The 25,835-nt window shown below is 43.0% G+C and overlaps 1 protein-coding gene and 1 pseudogene across 1 annotated transcript; one reads left to right on the plus strand and one right to left on the minus strand.

Moving 5' to 3' along the window:
- Window positions 1–9,302: 9,302 nt before the first annotated feature.
- LOC123402404 lies at window positions 9,303–18,106 on the minus strand (annotated as a pseudogene).
- Window positions 18,107–18,437: 331 nt separating this feature from the next.
- On the plus strand, window positions 18,438–22,666 carry LOC123450848 (sugar transporter ERD6-like 4). Its single transcript, XM_045127912.1, has 17 exons — window positions 18,438–18,892; window positions 18,996–19,085; window positions 19,601–19,660; window positions 19,748–19,813; window positions 20,032–20,097; window positions 20,191–20,266; window positions 20,586–20,650; window positions 20,733–20,825; window positions 20,925–21,005; window positions 21,092–21,176; window positions 21,264–21,310; window positions 21,386–21,448; window positions 21,532–21,591; window positions 21,710–21,775; window positions 21,870–21,929; window positions 22,036–22,150; window positions 22,254–22,666. The coding sequence occupies exons 1-17, from the start codon at window positions 18,587–18,589 to the stop codon at window positions 22,364–22,366; spliced, it is 1,512 nt and encodes a 503-aa protein (XP_044983847.1). The 5' UTR covers window positions 18,438–18,586; the 3' UTR covers window positions 22,367–22,666.
- Window positions 22,667–25,835: the final 3,169 nt, after the last annotated feature.

The raw sequence follows: 25,835 nt of genomic DNA on the forward strand, positions 1-25,835 counted from the left end.
AATAGTATCGGCAGTTTCAGAAGCATCATGAGCATTGACAGTAACTCGAACAATATGAGCATCAAGGAACACCCCTAGTGGAACATCAGGCAAAGTAGCATCTCTAGCAGTATCAAGCATAGCATCATCAGGCATAGCATCTTTAGCAGTATCAAGCATAGCATCTCTAACAATATCAGGCAAAATAGCATCTCTAGCATCATCAGGCAAAGGAGTATGAGGCATAGTATCAAGCATAGTATCATCAGGCAAAGCAGTATCAAGCATAGCATCTCTAGTAGTAGCATCATAAGCATCATCAAGCACAAGCGACATATCAAGATTTCTAGCAGGAGGTGATGTCGCAACATTACTCATAACTGAAGGTGAATCAAGTGCAGAGCTAGATGGCAATTCCTTACCTCCCCTCGTAGTTGAGAGCAAGACTTTGGTTTTTGGATCCTTCAGATTCTTCATAGTGATCAGCAGATATAAATCCCAAGTGACTCAGAGAATATAGCAATACCTCCTCGGCAACGGCGCCAGAAAAATGCTTGATGTCAACTGTTCTTCCCCTTGCAACGGCACCAGAATAATGCTGCTAGCACTCTCCAGCAATCGAAACTAGAAGAATGTTGTTGACGGCCCACCAGCGCGTGGGATCGTAGCAGTTTTCGAGGGTAGAGTATTCGACCCAACTTGTTGATAAGCCAGACAGGAGGTGAGAGAATAATCTCGAGTATTAGCAGCTGAATTTGTCAGATTCAACCACACCTGAAAGATTAGTATCTGCAAGCAAATTAGTAACAACAAAGTAGTATGATAACAACGGTGTCAGAAACGATCTGTTGACGGCAGACTATTTCTAACGATTGTATCAATGGCGCCAAGCCTACGAATAGATTACTCACGAATGACGAAGAGCTTCATGAAATTGGAGAGGGAAGAAGGTTGATGATGACGATGGCGACGATTTCCCCTCTCCGGAGCCCAATGCGGACTCCAGACCTGCCCTCCAGATGAAGAACAGGTGGTGGCGGTGCCTCCGTATCGCAAACGCGACAAAAACTTCTCTTTTTATTTTTTCTGGGACGAAAGGGAACTTATAGACGTGAGATTGGGGGCGGCAGAGCCGTGTGGGCCCCACAAGCCTGCCCACCGCCATTAGGGGGGTGGTGGCGGAGCCAGGGCTTGTGGGCCACTGGTCCACCCCCTCAGGTGGAACTTGGCGTAGATATTTTTCATATTTTCCAAAAATGCTCCCCGTAAATTTTCAGGACGTTTGGAGAACTTTGATTTCTGCACAAAAATAACACCAAGGCAATTCTGCTGAAAACAGCGTGAGTCCTGGTTAGTTCCATTCAAATCATGCAAATTAGAGTCCAAAACAAGGGCAAAAGAGTTTGGAAAAGTAGATATGATGGAGACGTATCAGCTTGCTGCTCCTACTTGCAATTATTATGAGAGAGGAACTACATCTCCACCTCTGTATGTTTCCAATACGATAAAATTGCAAGAAACTGTTTATGCTATGTATTGGCCTTTACTTGATGTGCATGAATTGTTCTTTTATGACATGCCAATGCATAGGAAGAGAGTTAGACTTCGTCATTGCATGATATATGTTACCTTGTGCTCACTACTAAATTACAAATCATTGCTAATTAAAATTGGTTTTGATATACCTTGAGATCCGGGTGGATCCATTACTTGAGAACTTTATGCCTAGCTTAATGGCTTTAAAGAAAGCGCTGCGTGGGAGACAACCCGGAAGTTTTAGAGAGTCATTTATTTCTGTTGACTGCTTTTATTTAGTTTAAAAACAAAAAAGTATATAGAGGGGAACTTAAAACTTTTTCAAAAAGAGAAGCGATTGAAAGGTGATGCATTGCGGAAGTGAGGGTCGACCTTGAACACTTGTGTTCATGCTCATGGAAACAATGTAGAATTTTTCATGGAAGTTTCTCACAAAAATAAGTATCCCCTTGTACAATTCCTTTGTGTTTTTAAAAATAATGTGCCAAGCAAAGCCTTTACGATTAGTTTGGGTGATAGTTGTTTGATCACGCTGAGAAAAGACAGAAACTTTCTGCTCACGAAATTAATTTTCATTTTTATTTTGAAAGCGATTTTGAGTTGATTCTTTTTTCTTCTGATTGATATGCAAATTTTCCAGACGTTCGTAATTTTTCAGACTTTTTTGAGATTTCACAGGTATACGGAATATACAGATTGCTACAGACTGTTCTGTTTTGACAGATTCTGTTTTCTCTGCATTGTTCTCCTATTTTGATGAATCTATGGGTAGTATCGGGGGGGGGTATGAACCATGGTGAAGTTGGATTACAGTAGATATAATGCTAATATGAATTCAGAATGAGTTCACAACAGTACTTGAAGTGGTGATTTATTTTATTATACTAACGGATCTCACGAAGTTTTGTTGAGTTTTGTGTGATTGAAGTTTTCAAGTTTTGGGTGAGAGCACGATGGATGAAGGAATAAGGAGAGGAAAGATCCTAAGCTTGGGGATGCCCGAGGCACCCCAAGGTAATATTCAAGGAAGACTCAAGCATCTAAGCTTGGGGATGCCCCGGAAGGCATCCTCTTTTTCGTCTACAATCTATCGGTAATTTTACTCGGAGCTATATTTTAATTCGTCACATGATATGTGCAAATGCTTGGAGCGTCTTTTGTGTTTATTTTTTCCTTTTTCTTTTATGCACCATGCTGGTATGAGATAGTCCTTGGTTGAATTTATAGAATGCTTCTTGTGCTTCACTTGTATCTTTTGAAGTTTGGATTGCCTGTTTCCCTACACATAGAAAACCGCCATTTGTAGAATGCTCTTTTGCTTCAATTATCTTTTTTAGAGCGGGGCATATCTTTTGTAGAAAGAAGTAAACTCTCATGCTTCACTTATACCTATTTAGAGAGTTAACAGGAGTTGGTCATTCACATGGTTAGTCATAAAATCCTACATAAAACTTGTAGATCACCGAATATAATATGTTTGATTCCTTGCAATAGTTTTGCGACATGGATATGTGATATTAGAGTCATGCTAGTGAGTAATTGTGTATTCGTAGAAATACTTGTGTTAAGGTTTGTGATTCCCGTAGCATGCACGTATGGTGAACCGTTATGTGATGAAGTCGGAGCATGATTTATTTATTGATTGTCATCCTTTGTGTGGAGGTCGGGATCGCGCCATGGTTAAATCCTACCAACCTTTCCCCTAGGATCATGCGTGTAGTACCTTGTTTTGATGACTAATAGACTTTTGCAATAAGTATGTGAGTCTTTATGAACAATGTTGGGTCCATGGATTATACGCACTCTCACCCTTCCACCATTGCTAGCCTCTCTAGTACCGCGCGACTTTCGCTGGTGCATTACACCCACCATATAGCCTCCCTCAAAACAGCCACCATACCTACCCATTATGGCATTTTCATAGCCATTCCGAGATATATTGCCATGCAACTACCACCGTTCCGTCTCATGACATGTGACACCACTTCCATATTGCCATGGCATGATCGTAAGATAGCTAGCATGATGTTTCCATGGCTTGTCCATTTTTTGATGTCATTGTTATGCTAGATCATTGTCACGGTACACTACCGAAGGCATTTCATATAGAGTCATCATTGCTCTAAGTATTGAGTTGTAAGTGTGATGATCATCATTAATAGAGCATTGTCCCATGTGAGGAAATAAAAGAGGCCAGCGAAGCCCATTTACAAAAAAGAGGCCAAAGATGCCCACCAAAATAAAAATAAAAAAATAAAAAAGAGAGGCCAAAGAGCCCACAAAAAAAATGAGAGAAAAGAGAGACAGAACAATTGCTACTATCCTCTTTCCACACTTGTGCTTCATATAGCACTATGATCTTCATGACAGAGAGCTCCTATTTTGTCACTTCCATATACTAGTGGGAAATTTTCATTATATAACTTGGTTTGTATATTCCATTGATGGGCTTCCTCAAAATTGCCCTAGGTCTTCGTGAGCAAGCAAGTTGGGTGCACACCCACTAGTTTCTTTTGTGAGCTTTCATACACTTATAGCTCTTGTGCATCTGTTGCATGGCAATCCCTACTCACTCACATTGATATCTATTGATGGCATCTCCATAGACCGTTGATACGCCTAGTTGATGTGAGACTACCTCCTCCTTTTTGTCTTCTCCACAACCACCATATTCTATTCCACCTATAGTGCTATGTCCATGGCTCACGCTCATGTATTGCGTGAAAGTTGAAAAAGTTTGAGAACACTAAAGTATGAAACAATTGCTTGGCTAAAACCGGGGTTGTGCATGATTTAAATACGTTGTGCGGGGAAGATGGAGCATAGCCAGGCTATATGATTTTGTAGGGATAACTTTCTTTGGCCATGATACTTTGAGAAGACATGATTGCTTTGTTAGTATGCTTGAAATATTATTGTCTTTATGTCAAATGATAGATTATTGCTTCGAATCACTCGTGTTTTAATATTCATGCCATGATTAGATTATATGATCAAGATTATGCTAGGTAGCATTCCACATCAAAAATTATCTTTTTTATCATTTACCTACTCGAGGACGAGCAGGAATTAAGCTTGGGGATGCTGATACGTCTCCGTCGTATCTATAATTTTTGATTGTTTCATGCCAATATTCTACAACTTCCATATACTTTTGGCAACTTTTTATACTATTTTTGGGACTAACATATTGATCCAGTGCCCAGTGCCAGTTCCTATTTGTTGCATTTTTTTGTTTCGCAGAATATCCATACCAAACAAAGTCCAAACGTAATAAAAACTTACGGGGATTTTTTTGGAATCAACGCGAGGCGATGCACGGAGGGCCCACAAGGCCTGTAGCCGCCACCAGGAGGTACGACGGCGGCTGGCAGGCTTGTGGCTACTCCTTAAGGAGGTTGGAGCCCTTCTTTCGCCGCAATAAAGATAATATCCGGAAGAAAATCGTGATAAAATTTCAGCCCAATCGGAGTTACGGATCTCCGGGAATTTAAGAAACGGTGAAACGCAGAATCTGGGAGCGCAGAAACAGAAGGACACAGAGAGAGATCCAATCTCGGAGGTGCTCTCGCCCCTCCGCTGCCATGGAGACCATGGACAAGAGGGGAAACCCTCCTCCCATCTAGGGAGAAGGTCAAGGAAGAAGAAGAAGGAGGGGGGCTCTCTCCCCCTCTCTCCCGGCGGCGCCGGAACGCCGCCCAGGACATCATCGTGTGACGGCAATCTACACCAACACCTCCGTCATCTTCACCAACATATCCATCATATTCCCCCATCTATATTAAGCGGTTCACTCTCCCGCAACCCGCTGTACCCTCTACTTGAACATGGTGCTTCATGCTACATATTATTATCCAATGATGTGTTGATATCCTATGATGTCTGAGTAGATTATCGTTGTCCTGTCGGTGATTGATGAATTGCTATGATTGGCTTAATTTGCTTGTGGTTATGTTGCTGTCCTATGGTGCCCATCATATGATCGCGCGTGTGGATCACACCATAGGGTTAGTTGTATGTTGATAGGACTATGTATTGGCAGGCTAGAGTGACAGAAGCTTCAAACCTAGCATAGAAATTGATGCATATGGGATTGAAGGGGGACCAATATATCTTATTGCTATGGTTGGGTTTTACCTTAATGAACGTTAGTAGTTGTGGACGCTTGCTAATAGTTCCAATCATAAGTGCATAGAATTCCAAGTAAGGGATGACATGCTAGTAGAGGCCTCTCCCACATGATACTTGCTATCGATCTAGTGACGTAGTCAATTGCTTATGGACAATTCCGCAACTCCTACCACCACTTTTCCACACTCGTTATACACTCGTAGTTGTTTCTTCATCTAACCAGCCCCTAGTTTTATTTACGTGTTCTTTACTTTCTTGCAAGCCCTATCCTCACTCCTACAAAGTACTTCTAGTTTCATACTTGTTCTAGGTAAAGCGAACGTAAAGTGTGCATAGAGTTGTATCGGTGATCGATAGAACTTGAGGGAATATTTGTCGTACCTTTAGCTCCTCGTTGAGTTCGACACTCTTACTTATCGAGAAAGGCTACAATTGATCCTCTATACTTGTGGTTTATCACACATCCACCATGATTCCAGGCGGCAATGCTCTATTTGAGACCCTATCGATGAAGATGAAGAATGAGGTGGCCGCCCTTGCTGCCACCAAGCAAAGAAGCCGTATGAGGTGGATCGTGTGTGGCATGTTGGCCAACTCACCTAAGATCTATGACTATGAGGACGAGCCCATAATAGAGACGGTATCTAGAGACATCAAATCGTAGCCCGTGCCTATGCATGACGACTTCACCATGGAGCAGGCACACACGGACTTCAATGCCACCTTGTCGGAGCAGCATCCTATGTTTGCGCCTATGTCTATGTTCCAATAGGCACATGAGGAACAACTGTACAACTTGTTCCTCCTGGAGCAACATCGGCTACCGGAGGGCCAAATAGACTGCGAACGCGTGAGCGAGGAGTCCATGGCAGTCATGGCCACGGAGAACCCCAACTTTGTCGCGGAGCAGCGTGCGATATACGAGGCCCTCCGCGCTCAAGGCGCCGCTCACCAGGAAGTGGCTTCCACGGAGGCTTCCGCGGAGGCGGAGCTGCACGCTATCGCGGACGACAACAACGCCACCTACTCCTCCTACGCCGCACCGAGACGAAATATCAGGTGGGCTAGTTCGACAACGACCTCATCGGCGCCACCATCTCCAACGTGGACCTCACGTCCATCGATGACGGATAAGGCACAGACACCTTCAAGGATAAGGCATAGTGGAATCTCTAAAATATTTTATATTTACAAAGGGAGGGAGTACATGTTTCTTACATATTGAGACTGCATGCAAAAGCTAATACGCCTAACAAAATGAAAATGAGGGAGTACTACGTTCTAATTTCGACATCATGTCTCTTCCTCACCAATGAGCACGGGGGAGACACGACCGAGGCCCCCAGGGCCCTGGGCCCGGGTCTTGAGGCCCAACTTATTTGTTGACGGTAGCAACTATTAAGAATATAAGGCCCAACCAAACAACTTTTGAAGAAGGCCCGGGGCTTGTTGTCGGCTTAGCTTAGCTACGCCCCTGCCAATGAGACACCACGGCCCGATCGATGAGGAGTAATGCTACACGTACATGCATTTTATGGATGATTTACAGGTTCTTTAAGTATGACTAGCAAAAGAGCCCGTGCGTTGCAACGGAAGAGAAAATAACACACACTCTGAACGCAATATATTTTCACATGGCATCACATTTGTGTTGCCGACGATGGCTTTAGTGCTCACACAACACAAACGCGTTTGAATGTACAGTCACTCGAAATAAGATGAGAAATATGTTGTTTCTCCCCACGACATTTTTTAAAGGTGTGCATGTGTGGTTAACAATGTTTTCTTTCCTCTAAATTTGGTTTTAATTTAATGGATGTTTATTGCAATTCGTATCGTCGTCGGAAAGAGAGAGAAAAAAGGACTGTACAGTACAGATTAAGTTTGCACCAAAAATAATATTAAGTATTCAACAGCTAAAAATAACATCATATTTAGATTCTACATATTTTTTTAATCAAATTTCATATATAACATGTTAAAATGAGAGTTACGGTTTAAGAGATATGGATAATTTTGTTTTAGATAAAATTTAGATTGATCAACTGAAAGTTAGGGTTTGTTTTTTAAAATATGAAGGGCGGGTTGATTACCGAAAACATCACGGGGTTTTTCTGAACAATGCGAAAAAACGATTCGTTTACTGACTTAAATCCGGACTCCGGGTTGATTACCTGAAACATTAGAGGGTTTTCTAAAAAATGCAAAAAAACGGTTCGTTTTTTGACTTAAATCCGGACGGCGGGTTGATTTCAGAAAACATCGGGGGGTTTTCTGAAAAATTTAAAAAAGATTTGTTTTTTTACTTAAGTTCAGACTGCGAGTTGATTTTAGAAAACGTCGGAAGCTTTTTTGTAAAAGTGACACAACGGACAACAAAAGGTATTAGAAAGAGATTGGTTGAAATTTTGATTAAGAAGGATCGCCCAACCAGTGAAAATCCGTTAGACATTGTAAGTATCTTCAGCACTATTGATCGATGAGACACCACGGCCAGTAACAATTATTCTATGGTAGGCCTGGGATCCTCCACGAGAAACACACAGGCCACCGCATCAAAACATGATTGTACGAGATCTCTCCCCTGATCCACATCTTGTGCCCACCTACCATATACTGTCGATGTGGATGCCTCTTGGCACAAACGTGCGCTGCATTCTCGGTGGCAGTATTATATCAAACACACAAGTGGGCGCTGAACCTTTTTATTTCTTTTGAGACAGCTAGGCGGTACATTTCTCAGTTTTGTACCAGAGAAAATATATTTTGATGCTAGATAAAATTGATCGTGTGTTTCTCCTAGAGCACAACTTTTTTTGTACGCAATCGTCATGGTTTACCTGTAATTTTATTATTAATATGATTATGTGTTAAAATAAATTTTAGTTGTCAATTGAATATTTTTTTAACACATTACATGGCACTACTAGAAGAAAGCATATCAGTAACGTTGGTTTTTTCCTTACCAATAGTGCTGGGGCAGCGCTACTCCTAACGTGCTACATATAACCTGTTAGCAGTAGCGCTGGAATTAAAGCATTACTCGTATCTACGTTAGTAGTAGCGCTGGAATAAAAAAAGCGCTACTGTTAAGCCAGCGCTACTGCTAATATTCCTGCTTTCAATATTTAATTCCCATCGTGTTTATGTCCCCTCTACGTATTTGTGCATGCTCTAAACAATAGTTTCATCTTATCATAATAAGCATGCATTATTCTTATCATATCATACACGTAAAGTAGTCTCGTCATTTATACCATCATCATCATTATCCAACATATATATCGTTATCCAACACAAATATCATTAAATCTAAAAAATAGCGATACACAAAAGTCATGGCACAAATATCTTGCCATATAACTCATCATCATCTTACGTACTCATCTAATAACTCATCATCTAGCTTCTTAATCATATACCAAGTTAAAATCTCATAAAACAAAAAAACATCATAATAGTCATCATATGCATGCATCCTAATCGATCATGCCAAGTTAATATAAACCAGAACAACTTGTCTCTCATAAGACCTAGTCCTCGTTCCTAGGTATAATGTCATAAAACAGAATAACACCTATATCTTCGTGATGAAGCACAGAGATCCAACGGTCTTCAACTTGTGGCTTGTGATCCTTCTTTATTTCTCTACATGCTTGAATTTGGAGCCTTTTTGATTTGTGGTCAGTCGAGTATGGAGCATCGAACTCAGCCCTCAGCGGGCTTATAATTTTCATATGATCTTCTGGGTGCATCAAGAGAGACACTACATCATTTTACAGTTGTTGTTGAAGAACATAATAATAACCTAATTAGCAATGTAATCAACATCATTTATGCAATAGTAGAGGGTACTTAATTAGGAAACTCTTATCAAAATATTTCGATGAATGTCATCCGTCCTCAACCTATGCACTAGTGGCATGTAAAATGTATAATTTGGGCCAATTCCCAAATTATACGGGAAGTTATCCCTACCAACGAGGACACCAACAAGAAGGTAGAGAAGAACATCCTTCTCCTCCCAAGTTAGATGTGATCCATACGTGTAGTGTGTCGTGTCAACCAATTTCTGTAACACCAACAAGGAAGCATATTGACACCCATCCAAATGTCGATGTTGCCTGGCATATTATCTTCAGGATGAAGATCGAAGGTTATTTTCATACCCTCCTGAAATCCATATGCCTTACAAAGATCTTCCCAATGTGGGCACCCTATTTCTGTGTTAAAAATTGAATTCATTATTTTGATCAGAAATGTGTGACCATGTATAATCCTCAGGTTAGCTCTCCTCGTCTCCATACCCTCGTGGTCTTCGAAACCGAGCCTCTCCAACACATATATATTCTTGCATGGCAAGGGAGGAACTAATCGAATTGTATAAAACAGAAATTACACGTTGAAGCAAAGAGACAAAAGTCATGCATGCTTAATTACGAAAAAACACTTGTCATCGTTGCGTACCATAGAAACTTCGAAGGTCTCGTCAAGCTTGATGATGAAGAACATGTTGTCTTGCAAGTGAGGCCCGTTACACAAACCCCGATAGTCGTCGCAATATTCATACTCCCAATAATCATCGTGAAACATTTCCTGTTTTAATATGGTAATTTAAATTATAATCTGTGAAACATGTTTGTAAATGCGTAAACAACAACCGTGACACTATATCTAAAGAATTGAACATCTATATATAAAGAGAAGCATGAATAATAAAAGGGGGACTATATTTGGTCGGATTGTTGATTCATTCCCCTTTTCGGCAATTCCCGCACTCAATATGTCATAGTTTCTAGCACAAGTCATGCCGAAATTCACAGAAATTTTTGACATGGCCTTTGCTAAAAAGTGGACATATGGGGCACCTGAAATTTGCCGAAACAGAAATGAAACAACATTCCGGCAAAACATAGGCCACTTGCACATTCCGGCAAAACTGAGGATATTTTTAATTCGCGTGACCATGGCAGAAACGACTAACATTACTGAACGGAGTACTTAATTAACAGAAAACAATATGTGATGAATTAACACAAATTTAGCAAGCAAAATTAGTACCAATAGCAATCAAATGACAAAAAAACAGATTTAAAGTAATAAACTAGCTAACCTATTTCTTCTTCTCCTCCTCTTCTTCTTCCTCTTCTTCTTCTTCTTCTTCTTCTTCTTCTCCTCCTCCTCCTCTTTTTCTTCTACTTCTCCTCTTCTTCTACTTCTCCTCTTCTTCTATTTTTCTTATTCTTCTCCTCTCCTCCTCTTCTTATTCTCCTTCTTCTTCTTCTTCTTCTTTTCTTCTCCTCCTCTTCTCATTTTCCTTTTTCATATTCTTATTTTCTTGTTCTCCTCTTTCTCTTCTCCTCCTCCTCTTCTTCTTCTTCTTCTTCTTGTTCTTCTTCTTGTTCTTCTTCTTCTTCTTCTTCTTCTTCTTCTTCTTCTTCTTCTTCTTCTTCTTTTTCTTCTTCTTCTTCTTCTTCTTCTTCTTCTTCTTCTTCTTCTTCTTCTTCTTCTTCTTCTTTTCTTCTCCGCTTCTTCTTATCCCCTTTTTCTTCTACTTCTCCTCTTCTTCTACTTCTCCTCTTCTTCTATTTTTCCTCTTCTTCTCTTATCCTCCTCTTCTTATTCTCCTTCTTTTCTTCTCCTCCTCTTCTTATTTTCCTTCTTCCTATTCTTATTTTCTTTTTTTTGTTCATTGTTCTTCTTCTTCTAACCCTAACCCAATTCTAAATATTACTAACCCTAATAATCTAGCACTAACCTAATAAAAATAGAAATTAAATGACAAAAAAATAAAATAAAAAATTATAAATATTTTCCTTCTTCTCCTCCTCTTCTTCTTCCTTTTATTCTCCTCTTCTTCCTTTTCTTCTCCTCTTCTTCTTCTCCTCCTCCTCTTCTTCTACTTCTCCTCCTCTTCTTCTTCATTTTCTTCTCCTCTTCTTCTTCTTCTCCTCCTCTTATTCTCCTGATCTCTAACTACACCACAACATGGGGAGGAGGGGGCGGGGGTGTCCTACGCAAGGGATAAAGGTATGGGGAGGAGGGGGCGGGGGCGTCCGACGCAAGGGATAGAGGCATGGGGAGGAGGGGGCGGAGGGCTTACCGGAGCGGCAAGGGAGGGGGGTTGAAGGCGCGCGCAGGGACGGGCAGGGAGGGCTCTGGCGGGTGGCGGCGGGGACACAGGAGCGCACGCGGGAGAGGGGGGAGGGAAGGAGTGGAGGGAGAGTTAGGTGATTTGGGAGTCAACACAGGAGCACGCGTACTAGTAGCACTGATTCCCCAAGAGCACTACTGCGATTCTACTTAGCAGTAGCGCTTTTCCCAAGCGCGTGCTGCTACTACTGGTACCGTCGGTGGGCTGGTTGGGCCACGTTTAGCAGTACCGTTGTTTACGTATCAAGCGCTACTATTAAGGCCATGACTAGTGACGCTTGTCAGATCCATTGCTACTGCTAAGTAGCAGCAGCGCGTGCCATATTCCAGCAGTACTACTAGGGTCCTACCTATAAGGTTTTTCCTAGGGTCCTACCTATAAGGTTTTTCCTACTAGTGTAGGCAGATGTTCATATATGCACACATGCATTCATTTCTATGAACACACACACGCACACCGTATCACTGTAAGCATCTCCGGATGACCGAGTTGACATATCATCTGAGATTGATGGAGTCACCACATACGGCTTCATAATAAACGTTTCCCTTCATAGAACGCACATCATCAAAAGACAATGTCAAGCATGGGACTTGAGCCCTCATGGGCTTTGGATTTCGGTATTTGATAACCATCCAATGGTAGACAGGATTCAATTAAATCATATTTTCTGATTAAATTATATGGTTTTATTTGATAAGCCAATGAAATGTTGGACAACTAGACCTGTTTATTTAAGGTCAGAGGAAAGTAATGTAAGAGGGAAATACATATTTTTTTTAACTAGGAGAGATTTGACACAAGAAAAAAAATCATTGTCTCTCAACCAATCTACATTTTGATATGCATAAGTTTGCTTTGTTGAGGCGGAGACTCAAAAGCAACAACCAACTTTGCTCCCTATGCATTGCTGATGAATGCAGGAGGAAAAAAAGCTTTGACACAATAAGAACTTAAATGCATTTTTCAAAATTTGTATAAGTGCTTTTGTAAGTGTTTGTGCTATGTTTGTTTTTGAGAGTATGCAAATCATGTACCATATTTTTTTTGTAGAAGACATAAACATATTACTACAAAAGTATTTGTGCTACTTAGACCAGCCACTGTGAGAGTAACTTCAAAAGTAACATCTGGTCCAACTCATCAAATTTGCCTATGTGAAAATGAGTTCATGAGGAGAGACGTAAATTGAGTAACTTAGTTCACAAATACCTAAGCCAAAATGAGTCTATAACCTAATAACTAAAGCTTTACATGACACTACACATATGTTACTACCCACTATTAAGATACTTCCGTTGTCTTTATTTACTCTGTATATTAGCTTTGGTCAAAGTCAAGCTTTGTAAACTTTGACAAAATTTATAGATAAAAATATTAACATATACAATAAAAAATCAGTATCGTTAGATTCATTATTGAATGTACTTTCAGATAATACGAATTAGTTGTGGTAAGTATTTATATTCTTTTCTATGGATTTGGTCAAAGGTTTACGAAGCTTGACTTCAGTCAACTCTAAAATGTGGACTAAACAAAAACGAAGAGAGTAGTAACATAGTTTAGGATAATGTGTATGTTACTATTGTAAGTTATTCTTCACTGTTACACTATCCACAATGAAAATAACATAGAAAGTAACAAAGATGCCACCTAACGCAAAAAATATGACGTGACAATTAATTAATATAAAGATAAAGCAATTGAGTAACTTAGCTAGCTACTCATACTATGAGTAACATAACACATAATAAGACAAGATGAGTTTATAAACTAATAAATAAAAGGCTCAATGTTGCTATCCCTATGTTACCATCTACTCTGAAGGTAGTAACTTAGACTATCAATAATGCTACACCTATGTAAATTGCTACGTAATCTTACATAAAAATATAATTTCCTTCCTTTTAATCCTAACCACTTGCCCCTGATTTTTAGGATGGGGAGGCGTGCCAGCCAATTAAGCAAGGCCACACCAGCATGCACGTAAGTTTTCGCAGAAAGTAGAAAATTCATGTAAGTGTAGCAAAGCTCCTTAGAGCATCTCTAGCAGATCCCATAAAAGAGTGACCCGCAAAATGCGTTTATAGGTCGTTGCGGAACAATTTTGCGGGACCATTTCGTGTGCCAAAGGTCAGACCCCGTATATGCAACTGTAAAATTTAAAAAAACGTTCGCGGGTGAAACTACATCATGGTTCTTCATCAAACTACATTATTCTTCATCAGCAACCTACATCAGTTCTTCATACTACTAGGTAGGGGGACCGCGGGCCGTGCAGCGTACCCGAGCCTAGGCTACCAAAAATGACGGGAGTGGCGGCGACGATGTGGCGTAGGATTCGGAGGAGCTCAGTCATCATCGGAGTCGAGGTCGATCCAGATCTTGTTCTGCTGGGCCTTCATGATGCGCATGTCCGCCTCCTTGGACGCGCTCGCGTGCGACGCTGCGACCCCTTGCTCGAGGAAGATCTGCTTGGGGGTAGTCCTCGGGGCCGACGACCCCTCCAAGCAGCGGGACATTGTCGTCCTCGAGCTTGACGACGAGCGGCCCGAGCTCCTCTGGCCTTCTATTCACCGGAGTGATGGTCCACGTGGGCGAGGCGCCCGTGGACGAACTCCCAGCGGTAGAGGAGCCGGAGGAGCCGAGGCGTCGGGCCGCGAGCTCGTGCTCGTACTCCTCGAGCTTGCGGCGTTCTAAAGCCAGCGGCAGCCGACGGCTGTAGTTCAACCATCTCCATGATCCCCGCTTGCGTGCGGCGTCGGAGGCGCGACGGTGGCGCTCGGCGTCATCCCCTTCATTTTCGTGGCTGTCCCGCTATGGTTTTTTTTGTCTCGTCGACGACGAGAAATTAGGGCGGACTGGAAGATGAATCACGACGGAGGATAGGGTTTGACCCGTATCCGAGCGGTGAAACCGCATATACTTCCTACGTCACAATTTAGAAGGCATGCACGTATACCTAGATCATCAATTTGACTTATATAAAATATATTTTTTAACATAAAAATTATATCATTAGAAAATAGAACATTTAAAGTTGTAATGATATATTTTTTGTTATATATGCCTCTCATTAAGTTTGTCAAATTGACGACCTAGATATATGTGCCGGACTTGTAAACTCGGACGGAGGAAGTATGCCGGTTGGGGGGTTCTTTTTCCGAACCATGATAAAAAAAATTACCGGCCGGATGCGCGATGCGTGGTCTGTTCTGGCCATTAAAATGGACCGAACCCGTAAACTCACTGAAATTTTGTGATTTCGGCTCTTTTACGGGGTCTGCTACAGATGCTCTTAGACTATTAACATTTATACATTACTAGCAAAAGGCCCGTGCGTTGCAACGGATTTTTTTCCTAATTCCCAATGGAGATGACCATATTTTACTGCATCACTGAGATACACTATCACTCTTAATTTCGTGAAATCATGAACAATTTAGAAATCATAACATTTTCTAAAAATCCTGAACATATTTAAAATCATGAATATTTTTTATCACTTATAGGTGATATTTGACAATGGGTTAAGGTGACAATTAAGCGACAATTTTGCGAGATGGACTTTGTGAAAAAAATAACATGTTAAATTTGAAATTGAGGTTTGAAAGATATGAATATTTTAAAAAATACTTTAATCTGTAAAATATTTGAGGTTTGATAAAAGGCTTGAAGAAATGGGGAGTACCTTGGGTGAAACCCAGGTCTCCCGGACGGGATTGATAGGGCGTAGCCAATAGACTAGCTAGTGCCCTTGTTGTAGTCAAATGGCAATACCGGTTGATGAACCAGAAGCTAGCGGCGTCGATTTAAGGGAAAAAACGAATTGTTTTCCACTTATTAGATTGAGGCCCTCCAACGATGCAGGCATGCTTCCCAGGAATGGAACGCTCTTAGGTGTGACCTTGAGACAGCCGGACAGTGAGAGGAGGCGGAGCTTGAGCCGCTCCGCGGATGCCAACACCGTAACACCATAGTCGCTGACTATGCAGTTTGAAAGATCAAGCTCGGCGAGCTCAGGGCAACTCTCGGAAATGGCAAACAGGCTTGCATCAGTTATCTTACTGCAGCCCTCTAGGCTCAGATGTGCAAGATAAGTGCTATGAACGTGATTTCACTTTACCTTCATCGTGGTGGAATATGACTCCCATGCTTTTGTAGACCTTCCTTTCCGAAGCTTCACTCTCAGCTTTCCAATATGAAATACATGGACGGATTTTGATGCATAGTCATTCCCATTCATTTGGGTGATGACCACCTACAAAGCAGCACATATGCAAGCCTCGATTAATTATATCCAGTAACCGAAGAGCACGGATTTCCTACCACAAAATAACAAGATTGTGCAGTTTACAGCTGGTCCAATGTTAATGCAGTAAAATCATCAACGGTAAAGTGTCTGAAGAAGTTTTATACTGAATTACTGGTAGCCTGTAGGCAAAGAAGATGCATACATACATTGAACTCAATATCTGCCCTTTTCATTAGCGACTCCACATAATGCTCCAGTCCTGAAGCTGTTCAAAGTACACAACAGAGTCAGCCATTACACTTGCTTGTACCCAATACCGATGTCTTACTGTTATAAGAAAGTGTGACAAAACATGCACTTAAACAAGCAGGTCCATTGGCAAATTGTAGCATGAGGCTAATTCATATAATACCACAACACAAATCAAATGGTGCCTATGCCTTGTCAGGTAAAAATAGATGTTAGTGTTATTAAGGTCTACCAAAAGAAGAAAATCAGTGTGAGGCTCAAATGTAGGAAGAGGATGACTGGCCAAGTTGGAATTATAAATATCAGGTCTGGGATGTGTGGAAGTTGCTAATGCTTGATATTGCACAAAGAAAGCAACAGAGTTATTTTCTCGAAGATATAAATATGTCCAACATCAGTTATTTCCCCCATAATTCGGCAGATAACAGATGTTAAAAGAGAAGTGGGGAAATGCCTAACCAGGATTTATAGGGCAGTCTGTCTGAACCGTAACTTTATCTGCTTTCAAAATTATTTCTGCAGATAAAACAATTGGCCAACATCAAATGGCTCTGGAGCATAAGTAAGTTCCGTTGCACCTGCAGCAGAAAATTAAATACATGAACATATAAATGAAGGAAAACAATGACCCAAAAAGGTATTAGATGTTCTCATGAAACATGGTTTAATGCAGAGTTTTTTGCGGGATGAGTCTTTTCCTTTCAATGCTCATGGAAGATGTCTACCAAGCTCTGGGAACTATTTATCAGATTGCATACCCGATATGAGCTCTCTGTTGCCTCCAGAAATTACATGGTACCACTGAGCTGGACAGCTTGAGATGTCTGGAGCACCATCAACTTGATGGACAATACGAAACTGTGATCCGAATGTCCTTGATACCAGTACACTTAACCAAAGAGAGAGCCTTGAACTTTGGGCTGCAGTTCAGGAGGAAAGAAAGGATGCCCGTGAGAGTAACCCTGTTGCATTCCTCAATCTGCGAATTCTCCAAAACCTTGGATGCTTCTGTGAAATCCTTGAGAAGACCATCCGAGATTTGGCTGCACTTCCTGAGGTAAAGCTGCTTCAAGCTCGGGCAGAACTTGGCAATGGAAACAAGTGCCAGCTCGGTGACTCCTGGGCAGGAGGTGATGCTCATACATCGGAGCTTCTGCAGGCCAAGGGCGTTTGCCATCACCCAAAAAAACCTCTCGCCGACCGATGACAGGCGAGTGAGGGTGAGGTTTGTGATCGCCTTTCCGTAGTACCCAATCACAGCAAGAGAAGGATCAGTGATGCTCAAACCCTGAAGGCAGACCTTGGCAAGCGAGGCTGTCGCGGAGCAGATGAGACCAGACACTCCCTGGTCACCAACATACGCACAATTCTTGATGTTCACCGCCTGCAGCTTGGAGCACCTTCCGATGGCCTTGAGTCCTTGGTTGGCAACGTCACAGCATGATTCAATGGTGAGCGTCTTCAAAGCCGGGCAGCCCTGAGCGACGGCGACGAGGCCCTTGTTGGTGACCAGCGGGCAGCCGGTGATGTCGAGCTTCTCGAGGGAGGGGCAGCCGGCGGCGATCTCAGTGAGCCCGACGTCCGTCACAAGCGGCAGCGGTTGCTTTTTGGCCTGTGAACCAGATTTATCGCTTGCCGATTTTCTTTACGTGGGAGGTGGGATTGCTGGGAGTCGATTTTCTTTACCTGGGAGGTGGGATCGCTTGTCGATTTTCTTTACGTGGAAGGTGGGATCGCTTGTCGATTTTCTTTATGTGGAAGGTGGGATCGCTTGAAGGTCAAACCATCGCTGGTTGAACCATCACGACGGCACATCGTGCTTTAATAATAGAGATTACTCTTATATTACTCTCCATCGGAAAACATTTTTTAGGAAGCAATAATGGGCATTGATTGACAGTTACTACTTTTCTACCGACCCACGATTTCCATCAATCAAAAGAAATTATATATCGACCCCACGAGCAGTTGCTCAGAAAAATATACACACGAGACAGCGAGATGTCGCAAGATAAGAACAAGTTGGGCCCACCACCACTCCGTCCAGCTCAGCAGACCCCAGGACCCGACCGAGTGGCTGCCAAGTGGGCCCGCCCCTGAGCACGACCGGCGAGCCGGACGGACGGACGGGCCCCTCCCCTCTTCCCCATTTCAACGGGAGGCGCAGCGCAGGGTCGCATCGTCTTCCTCCTCCTCTTCTTCCGTCTCCATCTCTCCCTCTTCCTCATCCATCCGGCGAGGCCGCCACCGACAGGCAGAGAGAGGGAGGAGGGCGAGGCGCCATGAACGGCGGCAGCAGCGGCAGGGCCGGCGGAGGCGGAGGGGGAGGGTACGAGAGCGGGAGCGACCATGACACGCGGAAGCAGCCGCTGCTGGTCAACACGGGGAGCTGGTACCGGATGGGGTCGCGCCAGTCCAGCCTCACGGCGGGCACCTCCTCCATGGCCATCATGCGGGAGTCCCACGTCTCCGCCTTCCTCTGCACCATGATCGTCGCGCTCGGCCCCATCCAGTTCGGCTTCACCGGCGGCTTCTCCTCCCCCACCCAGGACGCCATCATCCGCGACCTCAACCTCTCCATCTCCGAGGTCCGCCGTTTGTTCTCCGTTCGTTCATTGCCCCCCTCGCCGGCCGCCGGCCTGGCTCGTCAGGGTCTTGGTAACTGACGCTGTCTGTGCGCGCGCGCTGCAGTTCTCCGTGTTCGGCTCGCTGTCCAACGTCGGCGCCATGGTCGGCGCCATCGCCAGCGGCCAGATGGCCGAGCACATTGGCCGCAAAGGGGTGAGTTTTTTCCTCTCTCTCTCTTTCTTTCTTTTGCCTGTTGTTGCTGTTAGCTGTCAGTAATACTACTTAGTATATCATTGCGAGATGGATCAGTTTGCTGCTGCCTGTGGCCTGAAAGTTTACAAGGGTCAATGTCAATGGTTTGTTGGTTGATGGTTCCATCTAGCCAATAGCAATGCAATCTGTTGGGTAACTGAAATTAAACATGGTGCGGCTGTGCTGGACGAAGTTGGTGGAATTTTGCAGATCAAATGCTAATCGTTTTCTTTCCATTGATGCCAAAATTGCTGCCTTGCTGGCACAGTCTGCTGCTCTGGAGTTTGACCTTATGGGGTTCTATCATTGGTATGGTAATCAAGGAATTGAAGTGAACCAAATGTGTGGGGGGTGGAGCATTGCTGATGTGTCAAACTTCTGAATTTTGGGCGTATCTTCGCAATGTTTCAGTAGCTAACTGAACTAGTGCTCTTCTCTTTACATTTGATTAACACGATTGCTCATTGATTTTACAGTCACTGATGATTGCTGCTATTCCTAACATCATCGGCTGGCTGGCCATCTCCTTCGCAAAAGTATGACAGTACAATCTTGGTTTTCAAAGGCTTAGTTTCACCACTTGCTGCTTCTGAACCTGACGCCTGTCGGCGTTCGTTTTGAAGGACACCTCTTTTCTGTATATGGGACGATTGCTCGAAGGATTTGGTGTTGGTGTCATATCCTACACGGTTAGTATAAGAACACTTTGTCCCGGCTTATTTTTGTGCATTGAAGATCTTTGTTTCGATATGTCTATCTAGTTAAGTTATTCAGAAAAAAAGATCAATAGGATGTCAGTAGTATGTGAAAAAATGGACCATCCTCAGTATGATGTTTATTTGTTGTTAGAAGGAATTTTGGAATAGTTACAAAACTTAGTACTGATATGTTAGCTATGTCATAACAGGTGCCAGTATACATAGCAGAGATTTCTCCTCAGAACATGAGAGGCGCTCTAGGCTCTGTGAACCAGGTAGGCCTATCCTCGGAGGCAACTTGTCTTTTCGTCAGGCCAATACCTGTTTTCTTTTTTGTTGGGCTCATTATGGAATTGTTCATTCCGCAGTTGTCGGTAACGATTGGTATCGTGTTGGCCTACATTCTCGGCATGTTTGTTCCTTGGAGGATGCTTGCAGTGATAGGTAAAATGACTTAAAGCTGACGCAACACTGAACTTTGGTTTTTTACTGTCAGTTTTCACTTAATGACTGACATTTCAGTTCACAAGTTCAATAACAGTAAATGCCATGTTGGCAAATATGACTTAGAATCCTGAGATGTCCTATGCAAATACGTATTTCATTTCAGTTTTTGAAGGAAAAGTTACTTTGTTACTGAACGAAGTTTTCTTTTTTTTGGCAAAGTCAGTAAACAATGCTGATTTTGCTAGCACTTTGTGCATGCATCTACTAGTTTCTCAACCTATTTCTGATTGAAATATCTGGGATGCCGTTCTTTCAGGAATCTTGCCATGCACAATATTGATACCTGGTCTGTTCTTCATTCCCGAATCTCCAAGATGGCTGGTTTGTATACCGAAACCTGTCAGACAAAGTGCTGCACCATTCTGAACTTTCTTATTAACCACTTTTGTGCATCAATCTCCAGGCAAAGATGAACAAGATGGAGGACTTCGAAACCTCGCTTCAAGTTTTGAGGGGATTTGAGACTGACATCACCTCAGAAGTGAATGATATAAAGGCAAGCACCTGCATTTCTTCTTCTGGACCGAATAACTTCAAATAGATATTCTCAAGTACTTTCAGCTTACTCGCTATAATGTTTTGCGCACATATGCAGAGAGCAGTAACATCAGCAAACAAAAGGGCGGCCATCCGTTTCCAGGAGTTAAACCAAAAGAAGTTCCGCATGCCCCTCATTGTAACTTCCTTAATTTGCCTGTCTATTACTTTCCAACAAAATTCATAGGTTCTTGTAATAATCGTGATTGTGGCACAACTTGTCAGCTAGGAATTGGCCTGCTTGTACTGCAACAGCTGAGTGGAATCAATGCTATACTGTTCTATGCAAGTAGCATCTTCAAAGCTGCAGGCAAGTTGAACAATTTGTTAGAATGTTTTTTCAGTGTTATGTTATAGCCAATTTTCGCTGCTAGATTTAACATGAAAAGCTCTTCAGGTATTACAAACAGTGACTTGGCCACATGTGGACTTGGAGGTATTCAGGTGTGTAACTAGACAGAATTTTTTTTCTTGTCTCTTAGTAGTTAACATTATGCTGCTGACAGCATTTTTCATCAGGTTCTTGCCACTCTAGTTACAACCTGGTTACTGGACAGAGCTGGCCGACGGATTCTACTCATTGTAACCTCCCACTCCTCCCTGTGAAACTAGTTTTTTACTGTAGTGTTCTGCAACTATAATTTAGCTCTTACTTCAAATTTCAGATCTCTTCTGCCGGGATGACCCTGAGCCTTCTTGCGGTTGCCGTCGTATTTTTTATCAAGGTATGTTCAGGTTTCTGTATTACAGATCTCTGATATAAATAAAATACAATAAATTACAGGGCCTCTTCGGTCAGCCTGCTGAATATTTGCTTATATTATCATGGTTTATTTGTTCCAGGACACTGTTTCACAAGATTCTCACATGTATTACATATTGAGCATGGTCTCCTTGCTTGCTATTGTGGTATGTTCATCCGTCAGTCATATTGTTTGTTCTGAAAAATTACATCATAAATATGCTAGTTGTGCCTGAATTACTAACTTGACACTTCATTCAGGCCTATGTAATCGCCTTCTCCTTCGGAATGGGTGCCATTCCATGGGTCATAATGTCAGAGGTATAGTGAACCTGCACATGCATATAGCACCATAGCACATCAAATGGTTTTGCCGTTTTACCGGAGCATTCACATGACCATACAATTGGACTTGTTATGTTTGCAGATCCTCCCCGTGAGCATCAAGAGTCTCGCGGGAAGCTTCGCGACGCTCGCCAACTGGCTGACTTCCTTCGGGATTACGATGACGGCAAACTTGCTGCTCAGCTGGAGTGCTGGAGGTTCACACTTGCTCTTTGTGCTTCCCCTCTTCCTCCCCTAGAGAGTAAACTGTGAGCCATGAACATGACTCAAGTTATTTCTGTTTCACAATGATCTCAACAGGTACATTTGTGTCGTACATGCTCGTGAGCGCCTTCACGCTCGTGTTCGTCGTCCTCTGGGTGCCGGAAACCAAGGGAAGAACGCTCGAGGAGATACAATGGTCGTTCCGCTGAGCCCCGTAGCAATTTTTTACCGCATGGCTTCGCTCTGCGAGTTGGGCATTGTTTTTCTTTTGTACAAGTCCATGAGGATTCTTCCTCTGATGAAGGCTGGGCATTTTTTTCTGTGCATACAAAGTTGTGTATATTCTTGTACAACATTGTTTCAGACTTTGAGTTGGCTTTGCAAAGGGGGCCTGTGTAGTGACTCTTATCAGATTATTATACTTTGGTTTTGTCTTTGCTGTAGCATTGTCAGCCGTGATGTTGCGAAAATAAAGTGTAAGCGAAAACTGCAGTATTGATAAGGTAAAACGCCTGTACATGAATTGGGCAACATGCTGAAAGTGTAGTTTATCCTACTATAGTTCAGATGCCGTTTGGAGCAAACCCCCTGATGGTTACGGTAAACTGAATGTTGTGGTGCCTCTTATACATTGGAGCCTTGGGAACTTTTTCAGCGGGTCTAGTGTGCAGGATGGTTCGCGCGGTCCGGACACCTTTTGGCATCCAACGTCATGCGTTAAGCGTGGCCCGGACACCTTTCGACATGAGCAATGCTACACATACGCAAATTTACGTTCAGTTTTACTCCCTCCGTACCTAAATATAAGACCATTTAGATATTTCATTAAAAGCTACATACGATGCATATAGATACATTTTAGAATATAGATTTATTCATTTCGTTTCCTATGTACTCCATAGTGTGATATCTAAAAATGAGACGGTGTTTTGGCTCCCGGGAGCATATGCTCCTGGGTGAACAGTAAAACGAAAACAATACTAAATGTTTTTGAAAAAATCTAATTGTTTTTGTAGATAATTGTATTAGTGTCGCAAACATGCATGATAATTTTCGTGCAATAAGGAGCAACGGTGTTTTGTTGATAAAAAACAAATTTGGGATGACATTTTTTGCACAAGCCAAAATGTTTTACCTTTTTGCCTCAAAATTTGCAGGTAGCATTTGAATGTGACTAAGTACACAAATAAATTTTGTCAAGATTTTTTTTCATTTTGAACTTTTTTTTGAGCCCCGGGAAGGATATGCTTCCGGGAGCCTAAATGCATTTCCGCTCTAAAAGGTCTTATATTTATGAAGGGAGGGAGTACGTAATTAGTCATTTGACAATCTGTGATTGGAAGTAGGGGGAAGGAGGGGCCCACCCTCGCTGCAATTCAGGGGCCGGAGAGAATGGATGAAGGAAGGTTACGTAACCCTGCACGTAGTTGTTTGTAGATGTAGTATTATTGTTTCGACATCCAACCCCATGCATCAATGATGTGTTTGGTTGCCTGCATTAGGTCCAGTCAGGCTCGCACGGGATGAAATGGACTGTTTGATAGCCCGCATTCATTGTTTGGCCCGCATTGCATGAACCTTAAAGCACCTCTTAGCCAGGCCCGCTAAAAACGGTCGAATCGACCTTTTTTGTGAGCCAGGCTCGAGCGATGCAGGAGAGGGGAACGTCGCGCCGTGCCGCGCAGGAGAGGGAGATGGCGGGAGTGATGGCGCATCTTTGAAAAAGCGATGGGACGAATTTGAGTCACCACCCGCCGATTCGGTCGCCCTATATATCGAGGGTGACCGCGGCGGCAAAACTCCCGCCACCATTTTCCCTCTTTCGAGCTTTCCTCCGGCGAGGATCCAGTTCGACGACGAGGTAAGCAACGCAACAACTCTGGTGACCGGTTGACTGCGATGATGGGTCCTCCTCCTCTCTGACGTGCCAGGCGCCTCCTCCCCGATCGTTTAGATGGCGTCTGTAAGTTCAATCATCACCTTCCCTCTACTAGTTCTAGCTAGATCTTTCTGTCACGCCCAAGATGCGGCCCTATCCTCAATTTGGCACGAAGGCCTCGTTAGGGATAGAAGCGCATCTCGTCATGTCGCAAGAATGGATATCGTTACAAGTACATGCACTGAAAAGAAGAGGTATATAATAGAATTGGCTTACACTCGCCACAAGCTACCTCAGAGTCACATCAATACATTACATAATCATCAAGAGTAAGAGCAGGGTCCAACTACGGACGAAAACAAACGACAAAAGAAGAACGACGTCCATCCTTGCTATCCCAGGCTGCCGGCCTGGAACCCATCCTAGATCGATGAAGAAGAAGAAGAAGAAGCAATTCCAAATGAACAATCAACGCGCTCGCATCACGTAACATTTACCTGTACCTGCAACTGGTGTTGTAGTAATCTGTGAGCCACAGGGGACTCAGCAATCTCATTTCCAAAGGTATCAAGACTAGCAAAGCTTAATGGGTGAGGTATGGTTAAGTGGTGAGGTTGCAGCAGCGACTAAGCATATATTTGGTGGCTAACTTACGGGTACAAGAAATAAGAGGGGGGAGACCTACGCATAACGGACGTCACTACAGATGATCAAAAGAATGATCCTGAACACCTACCTACGTCAGACATAACCCCACCGTGTCCTCGATCGGAGAAGGAACTCACGAAAGAGACAGTCACGGTTACGCACACAGTTGGAATGTTTTAATTAAGTTAACTTCAAGTTATCTAGAACCAGTGTTAAACAAAGCTTCCACGTTGCCACATAACCGCGGGCACGGCTTTCCGAAAGATTTAACCCTGCAAGGGTGCTCCAACTAGTCCATCACAAATTACCACAAGCCGCATATAAATCCTCAATCACGAAGCTCGCGATCTCGTCGGATTCCCTAATGGAAAACCTCAACTCTGAGATTACCCAAAGCATCACCGGAATCCCGATGCACAAGATATCTCGTCAAAGGTAAAACTAATCCAGCAAGGCCGCCCGACGTGTCGACGATCCCGATAGGAGTCGCGTACCTCGTTCTCAGGACACGGCGGATGAGCTAGACGTCGGGATCGCTAAACCTCCGGGTGACCAGAGGGGCGACGGACATCGCTCAGGTGGGACCAACACTCATGAGGAGCACTGGCCCGGGGGTTGATTAAATTATCCTCGGGGTCCGGAAAGTCCCTATGCAATTTTATTAGGTGTTTAGGCAAATGTAGTACCAAAGTTGGGCCTTGCCAGACCAGCTTTAATCTAAAACGAATTATCAAGGGGGTCCCCATAACAACCCTGATCGTGTTAGGAGCGCTCATTTATGGAACATAACACCGGTAGCCGAAACTAAGGGGGCAAAGGTGGAACAAAACACCAGGCTAGAAAGGCCGAGCCTTCCACCTTTTACCAAGTATATAGGTCCATTAAATTAAATAGCATTTAATATGGTGATATAACAAAGAACCCATGTTTTCACATGGAAGCAACTGCACCTGCAACTAGCAACGCTATCAACAGGGTTAAGCAAGCAGTAACATAGCCAATCAGTGGTTTGCTAGGTTGAACAGGTTGAAGGTTTCATGGCATTGGTGAGAGGCTGATATTTAACATGTGGTAGGCAACGAGACATAATCGATAGCATCGAAATAACTAGCATGGCAATGATAGTAATGGTATCTGGGGAAATGATCATC

This window comes from Hordeum vulgare, chromosome 1H, assembly GCF_904849725.1.
Source record: "Hordeum vulgare subsp. vulgare chromosome 1H, MorexV3_pseudomolecules_assembly, whole genome shotgun sequence".
NCBI lineage: Eukaryota > Viridiplantae > Streptophyta > Magnoliopsida > Poales > Poaceae > Hordeum > Hordeum vulgare.